This window comes from Eutrigla gurnardus (genome assembly GCF_963514095.1).
Source record: "Eutrigla gurnardus genome assembly, chromosome: 6".
Taxonomy (NCBI): domain Eukaryota; kingdom Metazoa; phylum Chordata; class Actinopteri; order Perciformes; family Triglidae; genus Eutrigla; species Eutrigla gurnardus.
The window spans coordinates 7,154,463-7,176,039 of record NC_139920.1 but is presented as its reverse complement, the minus strand read 5'-3'; the positions used below and the strand labels follow the sequence as shown (position 1 = coordinate 7,176,039).

The 21,577-nt window shown below is 40.9% G+C and overlaps 1 protein-coding gene across 2 annotated transcripts; it reads right to left on the bottom strand.

Annotated features, from left to right (window-relative positions):
- Positions 1–516: 516 nt before the first annotated feature.
- LOC311014555 (calcium-activated potassium channel subunit beta-2-like) lies at positions 517–17,551 on the bottom strand. Of its 2 annotated transcripts, XM_084011215.1 has the most exons (6): positions 9,776–9,863; positions 9,507–9,682; positions 3,387–3,494; positions 2,447–2,617; positions 2,179–2,374; positions 517–2,046 (listed from the first exon to the last, which is right to left on the bottom strand). In XM_084011215.1, exons 2-6 carry the CDS (start codon positions 9,614–9,616, stop codon positions 1,762–1,764), a joined length of 870 nt encoding a protein of 289 aa, XP_083867341.1. In that variant the 5' UTR covers positions 9,617–9,682; positions 9,776–9,863; the 3' UTR covers positions 517–1,761. The 2 variants fall into 2 exon arrangements, with proteins under 2 accessions (XP_083867341.1, XP_083867342.1); XM_084011216.1 differs by lacking the exons at positions 9,507–9,682; positions 9,776–9,863 and adding an exon at positions 17,362–17,551 and having other exon boundaries at positions 520–2,046.
- Positions 17,552–21,577: the final 4,026 nt, after the last annotated feature.

The following is a 21,577-nucleotide window of genomic DNA, read 5'->3' as shown; positions in this document are numbered from 1 at the left end:
CAAACTAATGAATGAATGGTTGATCTCCAGGTTGGCGACCATCTTATCAAATACATGAATCTGTAGCGTAGTAGCATTTGTTTTGCATGTCTGACCAAAATCAATTGGAACGATCAGAGTGAAAGAAGAAATTAGATATTGTTCTCTTATTGAATTACAAAAAGCACAATTACAACACAATATGTAGTATAAAAGCGCCTTTTCAATGACTTGACTGTAAAAGTACTTTCATGGGTACACTATTTAAAGACATGTGCATGGTTTGCATGTTGTTTTAACAGAACCAGATAAGGTTTAACTCAAATTAGTGATCTCCAAACAAATAAACAAGCAACAATAACAACAACCATAGCAGCTCTGGTTTCTGTAACACTTTTGTTATAACCCCGGATCAGTCAACCTTACATCCACGGCAGTTACTTATTAGACAATGTCAAAAAAAAGATCCCAGTGAAAAATGGGCCCATAACCAGTCAATCATGGTTTGCATAATCCAAATGGCATGATATCTCTGTGACACCATCAAAATAAATATGAGGTCAAACGTCATCAAGAAGTAACAGGCACAATGTGTTTATTAATAGTGCAATCATTCATGTAACAAAACAGCAGCATTGGCATGAACGTGTGAGGCTAAATTGGTTTAGGATGAAGCAGAAAATGGTCTTCATTGGTTTTCTGTTTCAGATTTCCTTAATTGCTCTGCATGATGCATCATATGGACTCTGGGCTTCAGCATGACCGGAGGGAACCAATGGCATTCCTAAATGTAGTAATGAGCTAACCGTAGAGGGAAGCGGAAACTTGTTTTTTTTTTCTATTGTATGCAGTATATTCATCATGACATCAGTGGTGGTAAATCTTCTTTAAGTAAAAGAGGACCCAAACAGACCATTCTCTCACCCTAAGACCCCCAGACAGCCCAAAGTGCACTTTTTGGAAGTTTATGATCTCACTTTTTAAAAATAGTTCAGGACATTTTGGGAAATACACTCCTTCGCTTGCTTGTTGAGAGTTATATGAAAAGATTGAAAGCACTTGTGTGTATGTATGCTAAATATGAAGTGAGCAGCCTGTGAGCTCAGCTGAGCACAAAGATTGGTAACGGGGGGAAACAGCCAGCCTGCGTTAAACAAACCAGATATAACGTGTTAATTGGTGAGCTTTGTGGTGTTGGTAGGCAGATTTTCTTACCTTTGGACGGAGCCAGCTCTATGACCCCTATCCTTCCCGTGCTAAGCTAACAAGCTGCTGCTTCAAATATAATGGACAAATACAAGAGATGATATCAATCTTCATATCTCTCAGCAATAAGAAGGCACATAGGCGTTTTTCATGTTGAACTAGACCTTCAACAACTAGCTTTGTAAAGCTGTATAACGCACAATAGGTAGAAACATTAGGTCACATTTGTACAAATCCTTTAGAAACTACTGACTGGCCAACAAAAATAGTGGAAATTATAGTTTCAAAACTTGTTACTGAGCTTCAACCACTAGCAGGTCTAACTGTTGATTTGAAGTAAATGATCTTCAAACTTCCAGTACGACCCTGCCCCACAGATGTATGCTTCTCTTTCTCACAGTTTTTAGATGCTCACCGATGCACGTCTCTGAATCCAGCAGCTGCCACAAACACACCACACCTCTTTGCAGTGTTTCCCCTCGTTCTCTCTTAGTCTTGGCCCCACGAAGCTGCTGCAAATGTCCCCATGTCCATATGATGGGCACCTCCTTTTGAACTTATGGCCAGCCTTCTCCTTCACCTCTTAACACGGCTTAGTCGCTCACACATGATGGACAGGTACTGGGTCAGCTTCACCATGGCGATGATGATGGTGCCTCCAATCAAGGTGCAGGTTGGCCAGAACAGGGAGTGGAAGACGGCGACGGGACCGTAGATCTGCGTCAGGATGGCACTGTCCATCCTGTCTTGCGGGTCCACGAAACACTGGACTGTGTGCTGAGACCTGAGACGCTGAGAAATGTTCTGAACTACCACCTGCATGGCTGCATAGTCCTTACGGCACTTTGGGGCGTAGAAGCACTGAAGGAAAGAATACAAAAATAAAAAGAGCAAAATTACAATATTGTTTATTTTGCCTGGAGCTGGCTGGTCGTGTGGTAGTCCAGGTGTTATTCAGTTTACAGAAGGGTTTTGGCCGAACACAGTCCAGACCTCGGGATTGCTGTCCTGCGTCTCCTCATTGTGGTACAGTCGGACCACCTTCCCCGAGGCATTGAGGCTCACGTAGACCTGGAGACACGGGTAACGGGAACTCTTCCTGCACTCTGCTCCACAGCTGTACGAACAGTTTACATCACACACGATGGTGGAGTTGACGATGGTGCAAATGGTCTCGTCCGTCCACAAACTGTCAAAAAAGAATCAATGATGACAATGAGGTCACACACAAGAAAAAGAATTGACCATGACTTGTTATTACCGGTCAGAGTAGGAGCGCAGTATGGTGATCCCCAGGACGAAGTACATCATGACAGACAGGATGACCATGCCGAGGCCCAGCAGGATGGCTCGGTCCTCCCCGGCCCTCAGAGCCGTCACCGTCTTCTTCTTGTCCAGGACCTCATACTCACGAATCTTCTGATAGATGGATCTGAACGCAAAGGTTCACAACCGTTTGAAATGTGTTTTTTATTGGACACATCTCCGGCCTCAGAGGGTCCATGAAATGTCTTTGCCTCTTTCATTTTAGATACGTTCATGGGGGAGAGAAGGTTTATTTTAAGAAATTATGTTATAACATAACAATGGTGATTCCTGCTCTGGCTACCTGTGATCTCATCATCCTATAATGCAGGTATGTGTCTGCATGGGTACCTCATAGAACGTCGTATGCTGCATGAGACCCTCAGATATAACCTTGCTAGCAAGACCCCGAAGACCAAAGCTGTGCCCCAATTCATAGGCTTCATGGCCTACATCAGCAGGGTCCTTTGAAGACCCTAATGGCCGGTCCATTCTGGTCCCTGTTCTGTTCTCGCATCACTGGTTGCCATGTAGATTACAATCCAAACCTCATTGGTGCACAATGAATCTTGGGATATGCTGGATCAGGTGCTTCATCTGGATTGTATTTTGTATTTTGCATCTGCAATTGATGCTTTTATTATTTCCCCTTTTGTTGCTGTAACCCTGTACATTTCCTACTAATAAAGGATTATCTTATTTTATACGGATAGAGCTACTGACACTTTCACTGTTGACAGTGAACACACTTCAACTATCTCTGGTGCTTCATGGCCGACGGCCGTCCAACTGCTTTTAATGATTTACACGGGAATGTTGGGTATATCTACTTTCAGACATTATTTCCATCACAACACATTTTGCAGTTTTTCCTTTTCTCGGGCAGTATTCAATACCTGCGCTCACTTCTTCCATCATTCACTTTACTTCCTGCCCACAGAAACATCCTATCGGAGGAATGTGGGAACTGTAGTCCACCGTTGCAGCCAGAGGAGCTGGCCCACCTGCAAAATAAATGACACAGTTATTCTAAAACTATACAGACCCTATCAGATCTGACTTCAGTTCTCCTGACGGGTCAGGCGAAGTAAGTTCGAAATACGAAGATGTCAGATCCAGAGAAGAAAAAACAATATCAAATGGTATCTACTACACACTATTAGGTACTCAGGATGGCCCAATTCAGGATAATGTGTATATTATTGGGTTAAAACCAGTAGTGCAGTGGTTTACGCTGTAGTCTCTGTTGGGACCTCACCATTAGGACTACACAATGCGGCCTACAAAAGCCTTCACATGCGGTCAGAACAAAGGGACAAAGGGGATTAAAAACTACAACCTCCATTTTAGTTCCACTTCTCACCGAGGTGCGAAGTGCAACGTCACACAACTGGTGCCCTATTGGCTGACAACCACAGGTACCCCAGGGGGTCCCCGGGAGCAGCCGTGAGCTATATAAACCGGCGCTGCCTGAAGAACTTCCTCTCTCCACCATAACACGCGTTACAATAGGAGGTGAACGTTACGTCTGCAGCATTTTCCTTTGTCCTAGGCCGCAGTCTTTCCCCCAAACTCGCTGGATGAGCAACAGACTGGTCGCGCCCGGCCATATCTCTCTCTCTCTATATAATCTATTAAATATAATTATTAATATCGATAATCATATTGACATTAATAATTAGCTGTTGATAACCAAATCTGCTCCTGCTACTACCCCAACATCTCACAGCCAGAGGGCAGCGAGAGAAAGATTCATCGTCATTGAGCTGAAAACACAGCATTTTTTCAGCGACGCAGTACAATCATCCAATGATCATATATGAACAATATATTGCTGTAGATTAAACCACCCACCAGCATATAAAGGAGTTTAATGACATCCACAGAAGTAAAATGTAACATTAATGCAACAGTGATATTAATCCCAAAACACATAACAGGAAAACGCTGAAGGCACATTTTACTGCACAATGAGTACTTTTACGTTTCATACTTTAAGTATCCCTGCCTCTGGCTCATTGCCAGCTCAAGCCCCTTCCAACCATCATAGGATGAGTGGTTATAGATAATGAATGAACAGATAATTATTCAGTTAAATTCACGTATCACTTTAATGTTGCAGCTCATAATAGTGGGCCTAATTGTAATTACCTTATATGCTGCGTGGTAGCTTAATCTATACTCTATCCTTGCTTTACTCAGATGAGGACCTAACACTTCTATTTTTTCACTCTTTATCGACAATGATATGTTGTGCTTTCTTTCAACAAATGTACTTATGGTAAGTCCCTTTGGACAAAAGCGTCTAAAGTGCTAAATGCTCTAAATGTAAATGTAAATCATATTTTTAATCTAACATGTATTGGTCTGTAAAAAGCAAAACATTTGAATTCTTATCTGAAATGCTGAAAATGGCAATGTTGCATTTTTTTTTTTTTACTGTGTATATACTTTTCATATAGTTTAGATTCATTTCATCCTGTTAGTTTTGATAGTGATTTCAAAAGCAGCCTGACAGTGACCAGGGTAAAAATGAGTTGCAAAATACATGTTTGGCTAACACTGATTACGTACATTTCTAATACGACAGTACCAAATATTTATCTGTTGTGCTGGAGCGTAACTGTAGGTCATTAAAAGAAGCAACACCTGCTGGTTGTTCAAATATGTCATCACTGGGCTGGGACAGCATGCCTCGCAATCATTTACAACCCAGGCTTAACAGCTCTCATTCATCAACAAGAGACCCGGTTACACTGTTGTTAGCTCTGGTGTGTGTGTGTGTGTGTGTGTGTGTGTGAGAGAGTGTGTGTGTGTGTGTGTGTGTGTGTGTGTGTGTGTGTGTCTTTTCAATGTCTAAGAAATGAACTCTAATGAAAGATGTGAACATTAAGCAGGTAGGGGAAGTCTAATGAAAGAAGTTGAGCTGCACTTTGGAAAAAATAAATGTTGATTCCTTCCTACACCTACATGAAATGAGGAAGGTCCACCTGGCTAGCATCTATCATGTATTGCAAAACGTGTCCAATAGGACTTCTCTTCATAATCCTAATATTTAGATTCTCCTTTTACTTACAGGGATGGATTCTGAAATTTAATACTATCAAACAAAATATGTCTGACATTCATTTTACAAAACTCAAATATGATATAAAACATTGAAAGTTTCATGCTTGTTCAGATACACACATACATGTATTCTTATTGTATCATCCAGAGTGAGCCTGAGTGAATGTCTGTAAGGAAACACCTTCAGTGTGTCAGCGTATCAATCTGCCTGCATGCCCTCCTGTTAGTGTGGAAAAAGACGTAACCTAAAACAAGTGTGGGGCCGACATAGTGTATGTGTGCACGGTGCACGTGTCTTTCCCGAGAACATGTCCATCTGATTTATGTTTGATGAGTGCGTTGACTGGCCGCATACCCAAGCAGGCCTCCATGTGTTTCTTAGCGTGTTATATTTGTCTAAAGAGAGTTATCCTTGTAAACTCACACACACACACACACGCATACATGAAATGGTATGCAGGCACGCCGTCTGAAACACATAACTATCATTCCGTCACAGTTTAAGACCTCTTGCACAAGTGGAAAACACGCTCTCTCATAAAAAGCTGACACTGTGAAGGTCAGACAACAACGCGATCACTGGAACCAACTCCCAGCCAAAGCCGTGACCTTGCCGTATGCCGAAACCGCTCGGCTCGCACTGCAGTCGACACAGAGTCAGTGAAACTGAAATGGTCCTGTAAACACAGTGTCACACGTGTTAAAAGGTGCAGCACACATACCAGAGTCCTTATTATCATTCAGTTCCACTTCATCGTGAAGATGAACATGATTCTCTCTCTCCTGCATTTTAAAAACATTAACATTCATAACAAAGTATTATGCTTGCAAAAGTTATTTCGAAAGGATATTTTTTATATTTAAATGTAAGAATATTTTGGCACGATTGGTGGAAGAGGTACTCAGAGCCAGTACTAATACCACAATGTAAAGTTAGTCTATTACCAGTGAATGTCCTGCCTTTAAGAAAGTAAATGTGAAGAAATAATTTCTGCTATATGTTGGCTACTTTAAAGAAATGGCCATTGAGAGGTCCAGGAAAGACTTCCTAAAGGCTGATCCATTCCAGACTGAACCTGCTGGTGGTCATAGGGGTTTTACTCGCTGTATGATCCTCCTGGCTCTCACAGCCACTGACAGCACAGAGCTGCCTGTCAGAATCGGCCAATCTAATCATTTCAATTTAGAGGCAGAATATGAGTGACCTCTCCCAATTTTGACCGATCCTTGTTTTTGTTGAAATCTGTGTATTGGTCGCCATTCTATTCGAGCGCAACCAAAAAGCTCTGTCACCCAAAGGGCACCTTAGCGGACAACATCCCTTTATTTCCAGCCCGCCTACTGTAACCCTCCACACCGCAGCTCCTGTTACACTGCACATGTTTAATAGCTCAAGACCGTGTCACAGCCTCTGTTCAATAGGCCTTGGGTCACATATCTCATGGGAATACATCTTGTCAGGCTTCAAGGAAGCGTTTGTGTTCCAATCGGCATCCTATGAGGAGCAACCGGCAGCTAGGGGCGTGGAAGACACAGAGAGGCGACCCTTCATTCAAAACAACAACGGCGGCTCCTGAAGAAGTTAGTGTTGATGCTGATGCATGAGTTATATCCAGGGCGGGTATCGTTAATCCCAATTATGTTGGAAAAGGGTGCCACATTTGGGTGCTTTATGGTAAAAGTATCAAATCAAATCAAATCAAACTTTATTTATATGGCACTTTTCATACTTTTTACAGTAGCACAAAGTGCCTCACAGAAAATAAAAGCAAACAAAACAAAAACTAAACAAAATATGGATGTATAGAAAACATCCGCAAGCAACAGAAACGTTTTGACATGTGATCCAAAGTATGGCCAGCGTGCGTCGTGGTATCGGTGCTGAATTCAAAGTATTCAAAGTCTGTATCAGTGCCGACACCCAGCCCTCGCTATAGCAGAAGAACATTTCTTAATTGAAAAACACTGAATGATTTTGTAGGAGTTTGACTGAGAGATGGTTCCTCACCAGTCAAATCACTTTTGGAAGCGACTTGAAAGGCACTTTTCCAAATGGCTTCTCAAATGGTTCTGTGTCTCAAAAATCATGTCAGGTCATATTATTCATTCACAGTGAGAATACAGCCAACATCCACATTCATATTCAATGTTATTCCTTTGAATTCACTGACTGCTGGGATAAAAAAAAAAAAAGACACAATTAGATGCTTGACATAAAGCCTGCTTCACAACATGTTGACCCTCTTCTGATAGCCAGCATTTTCAATCCATCATCAACACCACCATTAACAGTATTCAGACAAACACATGATCTCTAGCAGACCGGTGGGGAGGCAAACATGAAGGCGAACAAACAGAAGGCCAAGACATCAGGAAGCTGTTGTCACCCGGAGGAGTCAACATGACAGGATTAAGTATTGACCAAGGCATGCTTCACTACATACACACTCAGACACACTCGGTCTATGAAAGTAATAGGACCATGAATGATGGACCACCTGACGAGCGCCTGAGTCAATATTTGCTCGTCCTGTGTAGTTCGCCGCCTGCCTGGTTTGAGACGGAGTTCTGAGCTGCAGCTTAGCTGCGGCTTGAGCTCATTAAAATCTACATGGTGATAAGATGGTCAGCAGTGGGAAACGTCAACACGGGAGCAAAGACCTAAGATTGAAATCCAAACTCAGTGTCTCCAGCCTACAAGACGAATAACAAGGAAATAATAATGAAAACTAAATTGCTTCAAAAAGTATGTTTGTTAATTATGTTAATATTTATTTTAAATTGAAAATTGGAGCTCATTTTAACATTTTCAGGCCACTAAAAATGAACAATATGAAACTATGAGAATGGTCAAGTCAGAAGCTTGACCCGTCTTAGCCTTACATATTATTGAGCCGAGCAGCTTTATTCCCACAGTGCTGAAATACTACAAGCTATTTTATATAATTATTTTAGCTCACAGTTGTTTTGAAGATCATTTTCAGCATTTTTAGGCTGAACCACGGTGCATTTCTTCACTCAGAATGGGCCGGAACAATGAATATAGTGCAATTATCAAATGGCGGCTCTTTTGAATCTAGTATACGGCAGCGAGTTTGAATTTGACCTTGTGGCTTTTTTTTTTTAATAATAACTTTTTTTAAATATTTAACTACAATGACTATGGTTGTTGGCAAATTTACCGAGCTACAGCTAATTGTTTTTTGTGGACAAACACAAAATCAGCTGGCGAACAGAGTTGTCAGAATGACCTCATTAAATTTAAAGAACATCATGGTTATGAGGTTACCATCATATCATCGTTAAGATTACCACCTTAGAAGCTCTTGACTGAGACTTCCAGAGCCGTGAAGCAGCTCGTCTACGGGGGTTAATGTTCGTGCCAGAAGCTACGGTGCTAAGCTGTCAATATTTGTCAGTCCAATATCAAAACACTGTGAGACATGACTCATCAGCATTTTGTCATTTATTATTATCACAACTGACAAAATACGCATCTGTATGAATGGCATGGTTAAATGAAAATATGACTGATTAATGTCTAATATCAAACTTGCATTGTTTTATCTGATTGTATTAATTCAAAAATTAGATCCTTGCGTAATTTTCCTTTATACAAACACATCTTGTTAAATATTATGTAGCTGACAAACACACAGGTCTGGTGTTTAATTGGTATGTGTGTGGCACTTTGACCCCCCGTAGTATCTAATAACTACACAGTTAGATTATACTGAATTTAACACAAACATGCTCATATGTTGTGTGTAAAATGCTGCACAGAAGAAGTTTTTGTGTGTATCAGTGTAATCGTATGAAATTGTAATTTCGTAATCATTGGAGCTTGCTCAACTCAATCACACGACGACAGCAAAGAACGCCCCGTCACAGCATTCCTATATTATTATATTGAGTCCTGTTCATACAGAACTTATAATGGAGCTCACCTGATTTCCGACGGTGGTGTCGGACAAAAATCAGTGGTCAAACTGGTGTCGCCATTGTCCCCCATCATGGCACCTCGATACGCTACAACACCTCCACCCGTGGCTGGCATTTACCTTGAGCCCATTGTTTCCATTGAATACACGACTGCAGGCACAGTACTCCTCACTTTAAGCTGCTGTAGCTCGGCAACAGAAAGGAAATTGTCAATGATTTTACTTTTACTTCCAGTGTCACAAACACTGTCCAAGAAAAAAAGAAATGAAACTACCTGCAGCACTTAAAGAGAGCAAAAAAGGGTTTAAAAATGTTTCAACCAAAGTATCTCATTATAAAAACATGTTGATGGATTCTTCAGTACATCAGAAGGCAAATTAATGAAAAAAAACGGCACCGGTCAACATGATCCATCGCCTGTACAAAAAAGAACCCCACGGTCGTTGCAGCTAAGGTGAATGAAGCCTTGTGGCTTTGTTTTTGACTGTTCTTGTCTGAGGTGCCAGATCTGTATAACTGCAGTGTAGCTGAGTTTAGGTCACCAGCATCTGTCAGCGTGGGTGTGGGAGGTGGCTGGACTGGGTGGAGGTGGGTTGTGGTCATTTCATTGTTGTTATTACCATGGGGCAGAGTCAGGCGAGCTGTTTCACAATGTTTACAGGCAACTCCAAAGAATTGAATAGGCGTATCTCCCAAAAGGTAAAACTATTTCTCAGTCAGGGGAAGATTGTGGTTATAGCAAGTGAAGTACGATTAAGGTTAGGCAACTAAAACACTTGTTGAAGAAACAATGTGGTTCCGGTTACAACACCACAATCCTGTCTGCCTCGACTCCATCCCCCGTCTTGACACACCTGCACTTTCTCCTTTTTTACAAACAGACACACTGCTTCCTGCCTTCACACTGAACTGGACGTAACATGTGACATGCAGGATTGTCTAATTCCCTGTGATACTGGGCTGTGGACTTTGCTAATACTATGTATGTAATATATGATATATGATGATAGCTGTTTATGTCTGTCAGCTCGTTTTGGAGTTCTTTATGTCCGTAGAAACTGTTTTCCAAACTCAAATGCCTGTGATCTGCCTAGCTGCAAGCAGACAGATAGAAAAAGACAAAGATGGCAGATATACAATGTTCAGAACTTGGAGGAGTCTACGTTAATATCATCATTGTTTCCTGACACGTTTTTCAGTGGATGGGCCACGTTGCCAGCCGTTATCTAATGTCTGGCACCACGCTGCTGTGGTCGCAGCCGTCTGAGACACGCTGCCTCTGCCCTTTTAATGGATGACAGATATCTGGAACAATAGCTTTGTCTGTACGTGTATATGTGAGGATTTTATTGTCTGGTAGCACATTATTGTTACAAAAGTTATGCCATACTGGATAAAAACACAGTTATAAATACAACACATAAAAAGAGCTATTTGTTCACTTTTCCTACAAGTGTTAAAAAGGTCGTCGACAGCACGTCCTGTGGTGTTAAAACCACAAGAAGGATGTTCTCTGGTGTGGTCGTGCATCCCAACGCATATGCACATACACACTTATGCACATACACACACATACACATACACACGTTCGCACGCACACACTGTCCCCAAATGTTTGAAACATAAACCTCACAGCTTTCCAGGAATCGCCAGGTGTTATGCTGACAGCACAGGTGCTGCTGCTCTCTGTGACAGGGTTAGACTCACAGACACACACACATGCCTGCCACACACACACACACACACACACACACACACACACACACACACTACTCTGCATATTTTGCCGTTTGAACAGAAGCCGATGCCGGGGAAACCTTGATGTCGTGGTTCATTTTGTAACACATGGTCAACATTGTGTTGTGTTTAGGTTTACAAACAACAAAACCACTTGGTACTGGTGAGAAAAAAGATCATGGCTTGGGTTGAAATATAACCTCTGTTAATAACCACACAACTTTTGGTTTCACACAGGACACAAAATCCTTTTCCCTGGGTGAAAGTCCAGTGTTTGTTTCACCGGTCCAGGACTTCTCGCTCTTAAAGTCGAGCTGGAACGGCATTTCAAGTACTTCGAGTATCCATCTTCAGTATGGTGACGTATTTCTGAGTAACGAAGGATTGGCAGGCTGCACATAATGTTGGGAGGAATTTGATTTGATCGTTGAAAAGGTCCTACCTTCTCTAGCTCTGTGCAGAGCCGAAGTTGCAGATTGAATGATGGATGTTATGACATTATTGGTTGAAATTGGTTTGTAGATCCTGATGGGATTAGTATCATATTTATTCTGGCATGCATTGTTAAATAGGTGCATGATATGACCGGGTTTGTGATCAAAGGGTTCAAAGGCATTTTTCAGCACGACTTGTCTAATAATGACGCAGATGTGTTTCCATGGAGTTAGTTGCGTCTCATACAGATGTTAAAGTTGCCTTGTGCGTTGGTATCAAAACACTGAAGGCCACTGCTTACGTCTGTGTTGGACGCCCTGGGGGTGAGACCAGGCTGCACACACGCACACACACACACACACACACACACACACACACACACACACACACACACTCAGTGTGTCAGCAGTGATGTCATGGTTCTGTTTCTGGATGGCATGCGTTTCAGTGTGGATAGCTTGCAGTTGTCTGTTGCCACCTGACTAACTGCAGAACAGATAGTGAGATTCGGACACAGCTGCTGCAGCCGTGTTTAAAAACAAAGGGCTGCAATACAGCTTATTAAATAGAGCTGCAGTAAAATTAACTTGCTTTAAAATAAATCCTGGAGATATCTTGTGGGATAAAACAAACTGGATGAAAAACTGATGTTTTTCAATTTCATGTATCATTCATGCCTATACCTTAGTAGATGTAGGCAAGAAAACCACTTAGTTAGAGTTAGTCACGAAAACCATTTAGTTAGGTTTAGTCAAGAAAACAACTAAGTTAGATTTAGTCACGAAAACTACTTAGTTAGGTTTAGTCAAGAAAACAACTTAGTTAGGTTTAGTCAAGAAAACAACTTAGTTAGGTTTAGTCAAGAAAACAACTTTGTTAGGTTAAGGCAAGAAAACCACTTAGTTAGGTTTAGTCAAGAAAACAACGTAGTTAGGTTTAGTCAAGAAAACAACTTAGTTAGGTTTAGTCAAGAAAACAACTTAGTTAGGTTTAGTCAAGAAAACAACGTAGTTAGGTTTAGTCAAGAAAACAACTTAGTTAGGTTTAGTCAAGAAAACAACTTCGTTAGGTTAAGGCAAGAAAACCACTTAGTTAGGTTTAGGCAAGAAAACAACTTAGTTAGGTTTAGTCAAGAAAACAACTTTGTTAGGTTAAGGCAAGAAAACCACTTAGTTAGGTTTAGTCAAGAAAACAACGTAGTTAGGTTTAGTCAAGAAAACAACTTAGTTAGGTTTAGTCAAGAAAACAACTTTGTTAGGTTTAGTCAAGAAAACAACGTAGTTAGGTTTAGTCAAGAAAACAACTTAGTTAGGTTTAGTCAAGAAAACAACTTCGTTAGGTTAAGGCAAGAAAACCACTTAGTTAGGTTTAGGCAAGAAAACAACTTAGTTAGGTTTAGTCAAGAAAACAACTTTGTTAGGTTAAGGCAAGAAAACCACTTAGTTAGGTTTAGTCAAGAAAACAACGTAGTTAGGTTTAGTCAAGAAAACAACTTAGTTAGGTTTAGTCAAGAAAACAACTTTGTTAGGTTTAGTCAAGAAAACAACGTAGTTAGGTTAAGGCAAGAAAACCACTTAGTTAGGTTTAGGCAAGAAAACAACTTCGTTAGGTTTAGTCAAGAAAACCATGTAGTTAGGTTTAGGCAAGAAAACCACTTAGTTCTGAAAAATGTCATGGTCAGGCTTAAAATAACAATGTAAAGTTAGCTTTCTGCAACGAAAACCACAATTAGCTTCATGCTCTCCTTCTCACCTGCTGCCCAGTAACTTTCCTCACCATGCTCAGCCCACCTCATCAGCCCACCTCATCAGCCCACCTCATCAGCCAGATTGTCCTCATCCATGCTAGACCTGCCAGCACTCATCTTCTTCAACCCTGCTTTGTCCTGACCATCCCTCCTGGTCTCTGCACCACCTCAGAGATGTTTGCCGTGCTGATGCCTCAGTTGCCATTACAGTCTCCAGTTTCCCGTTTTCCCAACGGGCTCCTGAACTGTTTGCATTCCACCTGTTTTTCTGTGGACAGACTTACATCCCATGTGGATTCTTGCTGCACTATTGGATCCAACACCGCTATGTCATTGTTGTGTTTGGACCCATCCAAAAAGAACACACAAAAGGCGTTAGGAAAATGTTGCATACCCAACACACAATGGAAAGTTCTCCAGGCCTGTAGGGGGAGCGCTAAGTGGAAGTGCTTGATTTTCAACTCAAGAGAAAGACGCAAAGTGAGAGTGTTTGTTTTCAAACATACAAGAGGTATGTCTTCTTTCTTACATGTGGGTCTGCAGCTACGTAAATCTGTCGCTCTTTTATAATATTGGCCTCCACTTGATTTTAATTACTCAGCATGCTGAAGCCTCGTTAACTTCATCTGTGGATTTTCTTCTCCATCACTTCAAATGAAACCTGACTACTGTTTTAAGACAGACTTGAAAATATGTTAACCCATCCTTTAAATCAAACCAAGGTAATGTTATGGTGCTGTGCATATCTAATATACAACTCGGCAGTGGTAATTGTTACAATCTCCACTTGATTTTATTTTTAAGCCCTCAGTAGAATGTGTCCACTTAAATGTCAGGTTTTAGTACCAGACAAAGCTGACACCTACCGTTAGTTAAAATTTCATTAATTACAATTTGATAATTTAGTTAATCGAATTATCAAACTGCCCAACAGAAAAGCTGGTTGGTATCAGGGGTTATATTCTATAAAAATACTGTTTAATGAAGCTGCCATGTGTAATCTACCATCCGCTCTGAATTTGCAAGGCTAGAGTGGCAGGAACCAAGAATTAAAGGGGTTAAATGTTGCAGAACCAAGAGACATCCTGGTTGAACACCTGTCTGAGACACAAACCATTGACCCACAACAACAACATTCATTTATTCTTAGATAGAAACTGACCACTGCCAATGATTCTAAGACCTCCAACATGGCTACCAGAAGGTGTTTTATTTCACTTGAAAGACATCTCTATTAGGTATGATCGGCACAGACAGGGGAGCACAGGCAGAGTTGGGAATACAGCGTGATAAATTGTAGTTACGATCAGAGTTGGCTTGTCTGGGACATATTTCGTTGTGAGCGTTAGAATGAGTGCTAATGGCAGAGAGGTAGAGACAGCAGCTGTTAATGGTTCGGACCAGACATCGTGGCTCCCCACAGTAAGGTACCGTTAATGGAATGATCCAGCCTGCTGGGAGGTCATTTTAGTACATGTAATTAAATTATCAGCTGATCTACAGTTTACAGTAGCTTGGTGGTTAACTGAATTCAACTTTGGAGAAGTTATTTTGAGACTGCAACAGCTATTCTTGTTTATTTATCACGTATTGTTATCTCTGCCAGCAGAATCATAGAATCAGTCACGTGCGACCGTGAGTGTGTGAATAAGTGTGCATGTCTCTGTCTGTCCACTGCTAATCTCACATTCAGCTGCTGGAAACTGCATATTCTGGCGGTCTGGCTATATGCTCAAGGACCTTTCAAAAGACTTTTGATGGCCTGTTTTATACATTACTGACTGCCTGCTGACTGCTCCTCTTAACTGGACCCCAGCTGCTCGGGGTCACTCGTGATAACATCTCCAACCACCCCATAACATGGTTGTTTGGCAGCTAACGGAACTACCAGTACACGCACTGCTGTACCGGCAATGTGTTTGGAAGGACCATACTGAAAGTATATGATCTAAATACACCATTGCATTTCCAATGAAATATGTCAGTATTGATATTAAATGTAAGTACCGGGTATCCTTTAATTTGCAATATTACATAACAATTCTGCGTTCCACCCAATAGGAAGCTATACTGTGCACCGAAACACACACACACACACACACACACACACACACACACACACACACACACACACACACACACTCACACACACACACACTCCTCTCTCTCTATTGGCTATTGAAAGCCAGTGGGAATAGCGATGAGAGGAGTTACTTGCATGGGTTCCTTGAGCTTTTTGCTGAAAAACAAACAGTAGCGTGCTGTAACAAAAAAAAAAAACAATGCTAGTGAGAATATAGTGAGAGTGAATTTAAACAGTAATGTTTTGGGCCATTAAACTAAAACAATGAGCTGAAAGATGCTAAAACGCTCCTGAGAGCTCCTTACTGTACTGATAGCGATATACAGTTGTACTTTCTTCCGACAAATGTACTTAAACTTACAAACGTTATTGTATGTCACTTTGGATAAAAGTGTCCACTAAATGTAAATGTAAATGTAGAGCTGAGGGGGATGATATTGATTATTTGTCACTACACGTTACCCAGGCTAGCAACACAGTCATTTGATCCATTGTCTAATATAAAGGTATTTAATATAGCCATCTCCAATATAAACATATAGATTGTATCAGAAGTCCATAGTATCGGTATGTTCATATAGCCATCTTTACAAGACATAAGTAAGAAGATTCAAATCAAGCTTCCACTTACAATGGCAATATGTCAAAACGTCGCCATCATCTGACTGATATAACAGTGAACTGTAAAAGCCTGTACATGTTTAAACTTCCAGTCTTAACAACCTCTCAACAACTGTCAACATGGCAACAAGCTAACAACGCCTACAATGCTAACAGTACAAACTATGGCAATGTTGACATTGTTGCTCGTTTAAACGTTCTACATACATTCTGTAACCACTAGATGTCACACTAGAGCACCAGCATCTCAGTAGACAGTTGACAAGATATTATTTAATTTCTGTAATATTGATTATATTAGTCACTTTGACACATTCTGCTTGGTGCCATTTCTTCATGTGCCGAGTGACCTACATCCATGGCTGTGTCTGAAATCGCTCACTACTCACCACATTCAATCCACTTCAAACAACTTTAAATTTAATTGAATATAGTGAGTAATGAGTGACTTTGTTAGCTGATATACAGTATAGTGGACTATACTTGAGTTGGCCATGTTGTAGTTCTATCTGAATGTGAGAATAATAGAACTCCTATGATAGTGAGTAGGGAGGAATGAATGAGTCAGACTTCCAGACACAACCCATCTAACGTGATTATTAGTGTGCTTGCTATTCTGCTAATGCTAGCTACCTAAAACATCAGGCGTATTCTCCGGTGGAGGAAAATCTGGAAGGTCGCCTTTAAACTGTTTAATCTCTGTCTCGGTCTCTTTAACGCGGGGAGGGCAACCGTTTCAAAGGGAGGGACTGACATGTACAAACATGCATGCGTGCCGGCTACCAAAGCAAAGAGAAGCTCGGATTACAACACACAGAGGGAGAGTGACTTCATTCTCTACCCAGGTAGACATTACTCCTCCTCTTTAACATAGCAAATTTTTGTTTGCTGTGATTTTAATGCTCTGAATCTCATAGCTCGACATTTCAGAGAATTAAGTCTGTGCAATGCAATGCAAGCATCGTGACAATGAGCTTTCAAACCATCACACTGGAAATTATAGCCAACATAAGACACATTTCATTAATTTTATTATCATTTCAGGGAACGACAAAGGCAGCCGTTAAGCCATTAACATCAGTGCTTCCCCTCTATTGCTCTATTCATGTTCCCTTTTCCCGACCCCAGAAACTATTGGGCAATGTAATCAAACACCTTCTTGAACACCAAAATGCCATCAGAAGACTTTGCTCCACTGAAGGTTTTCTGCCTTTTTTCCCATTTTGTCTAAGCTTACCTTAAAATGCTGCTGAAGTCAAAAAGTTTCCCTGCAGGTGTTCATTTGGTATCTTAATCCCAGCGTCCTCTGAACTGAGGCAACATGTGTTATTCTGTCTATCAGGGACGGAGCAGCCCTCAGCATGCCTCCCATGCTGCAGACTGAGGGACAATAACGACACTGCCCCTCACTGCTCACACTCATAATCAGTGTGTGATGATGATGTGATGAGAGACAGGGTTCATTGTGGGAGGGAAAAGGGGAGAGTGGAAAGGAAGAGATGAGAGACTGTGGGAGGAAAAACCACAATGTTGGGGATGGACAAAACAACGAAAAGAAAACACCATAAAGCACTTTACTGAGGGAGTTGAGCTGCTAAATGACCCACTATGTTCCCCACTAATCATTAACTTTGGACTTTCAGAGCATTTCTAGTGAAAACAGCTGCCTGGAAACAAAGTTGATTAAAGCTGTGAAAGTGAAACAGCAAAGATACGAGCTGTGAAATGCAAAACAACGAGCTGAAAGACACTAAAATGCTTCCCAGAGCTGAAGGGAACTGCAGGGTTCTTCTTTTTTTTTCGAATGGCCCCTTTTCACATTAGACGTAGTCATTAGATTCATTGCTAACACAGAAATATTGATTAGTGCTGCTTTACCTTAGAGAAAGCTTTTTGTTGTCAGTTATGAAAGAAAAGATTGCCATCATTATTCCTCATGACAACACAAACTTAACATAAGAATACACGAATACAAAACTAAAAAGACAACAGAGCAGACAGGGCATGTTCACAGGAACAAATAAGATATGAACACTTAAACACGACTTGAAGTAAACTCGGCTTCAACGACAAACAATTTAACTGAAACTAGAATATCATTTTGAAAAATTGCTCTTTAAATGAATCACCTGAATATAGTTACAGGTGTTTCCACTCGTGATGATTCGTCCTCTCTTCAGCTGTGTAGAGACTTTGGTTGCATCTGAAATCACTCACTCCTTCACTCCTTCACTCCTTCACTCCTTCACTCCTTCACTCCTTCACTCCTTCACTCCTCCCGTCTCAATATCCAGTTCCACGTCGAGCACTAGTATAGTGAGCTCATCTGTTGTAGATGAAAGAACACTTTAAGATGTTACTTGGGTCATTTTCTCTGTGCCATTAATATCATCATTAATAATTCAAGCCTGATAGATCATTGGCGGCTGCTGGACCATCCATAATAAATACTGACATATTTTTTGTAATAATTTGTAGGCTCATATTTTGTAATATAATTATTCCTAGACGACCAGTGATGCCACGTATAATTCTAGGGCTTTTATTGTGAAAGTTAAGTACAGAAGGAGCGGTAGCTGTTGTCAATTTTTCCAAGTTAAAAAAATACATTGAAAGTACTTTGTGACCGTCTGTGTTATGATGCAGTGCTCTACTCACATTAAATATGGATCCGTCTCAATCGCGCTGCTCTCATCCATCTGTCACTTTTCCTTCAGCACAATGCATGATGGTCTATTATTGACCATCAGTTGTTCTTTCAAGATGAATGCTGGGATGCTGTGAATCCACTATACAGGGTGTAATAATTCTCAGTAAAACATCAGATATAGTGAGCAGTGAGCGGTTTGGGACACAGCCCAGGCTCTCCAACATCTCTCTCTCTCTCTCTCTCTCTCTCTCTCTCTCTCTCTCTCTTGCTTCACCTCAGAACAACATACACTTTGCAACGTTATCCTTATTGTTGAGTTCAGTTCGGTGACCCCACATAAAGCATGGCCTTTGAAATGAATTTAGGGAGCGGTGATATTCTATCCCTTAATCTCCATGTCCTAAACTCCACGTCCTTAAGCCCTGGATAAGCTATACAGTAGTAGGAAGCTAGCTGGCTCCTACAGGACACAGCTGCCAGGCTGGTCTGAAACGCAGCCGAGCATTAAATTACATCATCGGAGGACACAGTGCCGAGGTGTCAGGGAGCAGAAATGTGATTTGTTCCAGACAAAAGATATTGCCGAAACTTCTTTAAGAGCAACTTGCAGGTTGAAGATGTTGAATGGATAAATTGATCAAAATTGATTCTTCCACTGAATTTCTGCCCTTTTGTCTTGGAAAAACAATAAATCCTGTTTACTTTTCAAACCGAAACTCATTCTAAATAGATGTGGTCTCTAGAAAGGCCCAGTAGGAGAGGTAGAAGTCTAAAAGAATCTCTTCATATAGTTGATATGATTTGTTTTTAAATCTTCATATAGATTTATATGATTCATAGCGAGTGAGAGGGACGCCAGGGCCCACCGAGCAGGCTCTACATCCAGGACAGATGATAGTGGGCACTCGGCTGTGACCCCACAGTGACCCCTCCCTCTGGTTCTCCTACGTGCTCTGGGTGGACCCTGGATGACACCCAGCCGCCTGGCTGTATCACCTAAGCAAACTCGGTGAAGGACATTTTGAATTCAACATAAATTTTCGTAAAAATTCAGAAATTAAAAATCTACATTTCGATCGATTTCTTGCCTCAAAAATTGCCAGAAATAAATGTAACGATGAAATAGAATCAGAAATAATAAAAAGCTTCCTGTTGTTGGGATTGGGTCGCTTATCTTCGGACCACAGGAACAAAGTTTTATTCCTGTTTAGCAAGTGAAGGAAAGGCAAGTTTATTTGGAAAGCAGAGTAGGCAGAGAAATGCATTAAAAGGGTGTAACCAATCAGCTGCAGAGTAGGAGGGGGTCAGTTTTGTATCTCCCACATGCAGCCAATCATAATATGTGATCTCATCCGTAAAGGCAGGACCCCGAGCCGTTCTGGCAGCACATCTGGAATCGCTTGTCGTCAGGCTCTGAGAAATGGCTTCAAGTAGATTTAGTTATCGCTGATTCCAGTCAGAAAATATGAAGTATTCTTGTGAAAAAAAGAACCTGCAAGTTTCCCTTCAAGTGATTCAGAGAAACGGGTCCAGCTGACTCACCGGCCGGCCTTTCTGAAGCATGCATGTTGTCGGACTGTGACTGGCTGAATGAGAGAGGCTCCACACAGGCTCATACACACATCAGGACCACAGGATGAAGTGCAACCCAAAAAGCAAACAGTGAGAGAATTGGAGGAAGTGGAGGCTTTGCTCACTTTGCTGATGGTGGCAGACGGCGATGACATCACACATCTCCACTCAGTTCACTCTGCGGCTCAGACTGTTGTTAACACTGTTCATTGAGTTCAGACACTTCAAAAAGTCTTTTTTATGCTGTAACCATTCATCCGTGTCAAAATAGTTTTCCTTCAGTAACAGAAAGAAAACGGTCACTCCTCAGATAAACAACATGCTGAGTCGTCAAACAGCATTGCAGCATTTCTAAGGGAGACGTCTCCAACACAAGTCAAGTTTTGCAGCTACAGATTGATTTACTCACAAAACACTCCAGGTTTTTGTTGTCCTGTCATAGCTTGTTGGTGATGTCCCCGACCTAACGATCTGCTGAAACAAGACAAATGTCACATTTAAGTCAGGGCTCATCATCATATATGTATCATATGTCAAAGAAAGCAGCTAATGCACATTTGAAAACAACCTTGGCTTAGTTTTAGTGATTTAAGGTGAAGAAGTCCTCAAAATGTTTTGAAAGTAGAACTCATAACTAATAATAGCAAAACTAGTAATACCACACAGTACAATTCCTGCAATCCTCAAGCGCAGAGTGAAAGAGGCATTGAGCAAAATGTACTTAAATGTACTTGAAGAGATTTCAATCCTACTATGATTTGTTGTATTTTGTAAATCAAATCTGAATCTGCAACATCACGGGTAACATTCCTCTGTCAGATAAATGTATTACTACAATGTTTTCCTGTAAAGTAGAAGTACACATCGGCAGTAAATCCTGCATTCACATTTTTATTTCAAGGGAAGCAGGAAAGAGGCGTGATTAAATTCACTTGAATTAAATTTACTCAAATGTACTTAATAACAGTAAATTAGTAAAGGTGGAGCTCTCAATTTGTAATGCTCATAGTTAAATCCAAAAGTTTATTTAAATTATAGGTAATTTGTCAAAATATTTGCGTGCAATGTAAGCAGTCTCTCTGACATGACAGGATGGACATGACATAACATTTTGAATTGCAATTTTTTTCTCGACCAAAGAAATAAGTTGATTACACTCAGCATCACTGTTTTCAGAGATGTGTTAATAACTAAATTACTTATTCAGCATGAAAAATGTAGTCATATACTG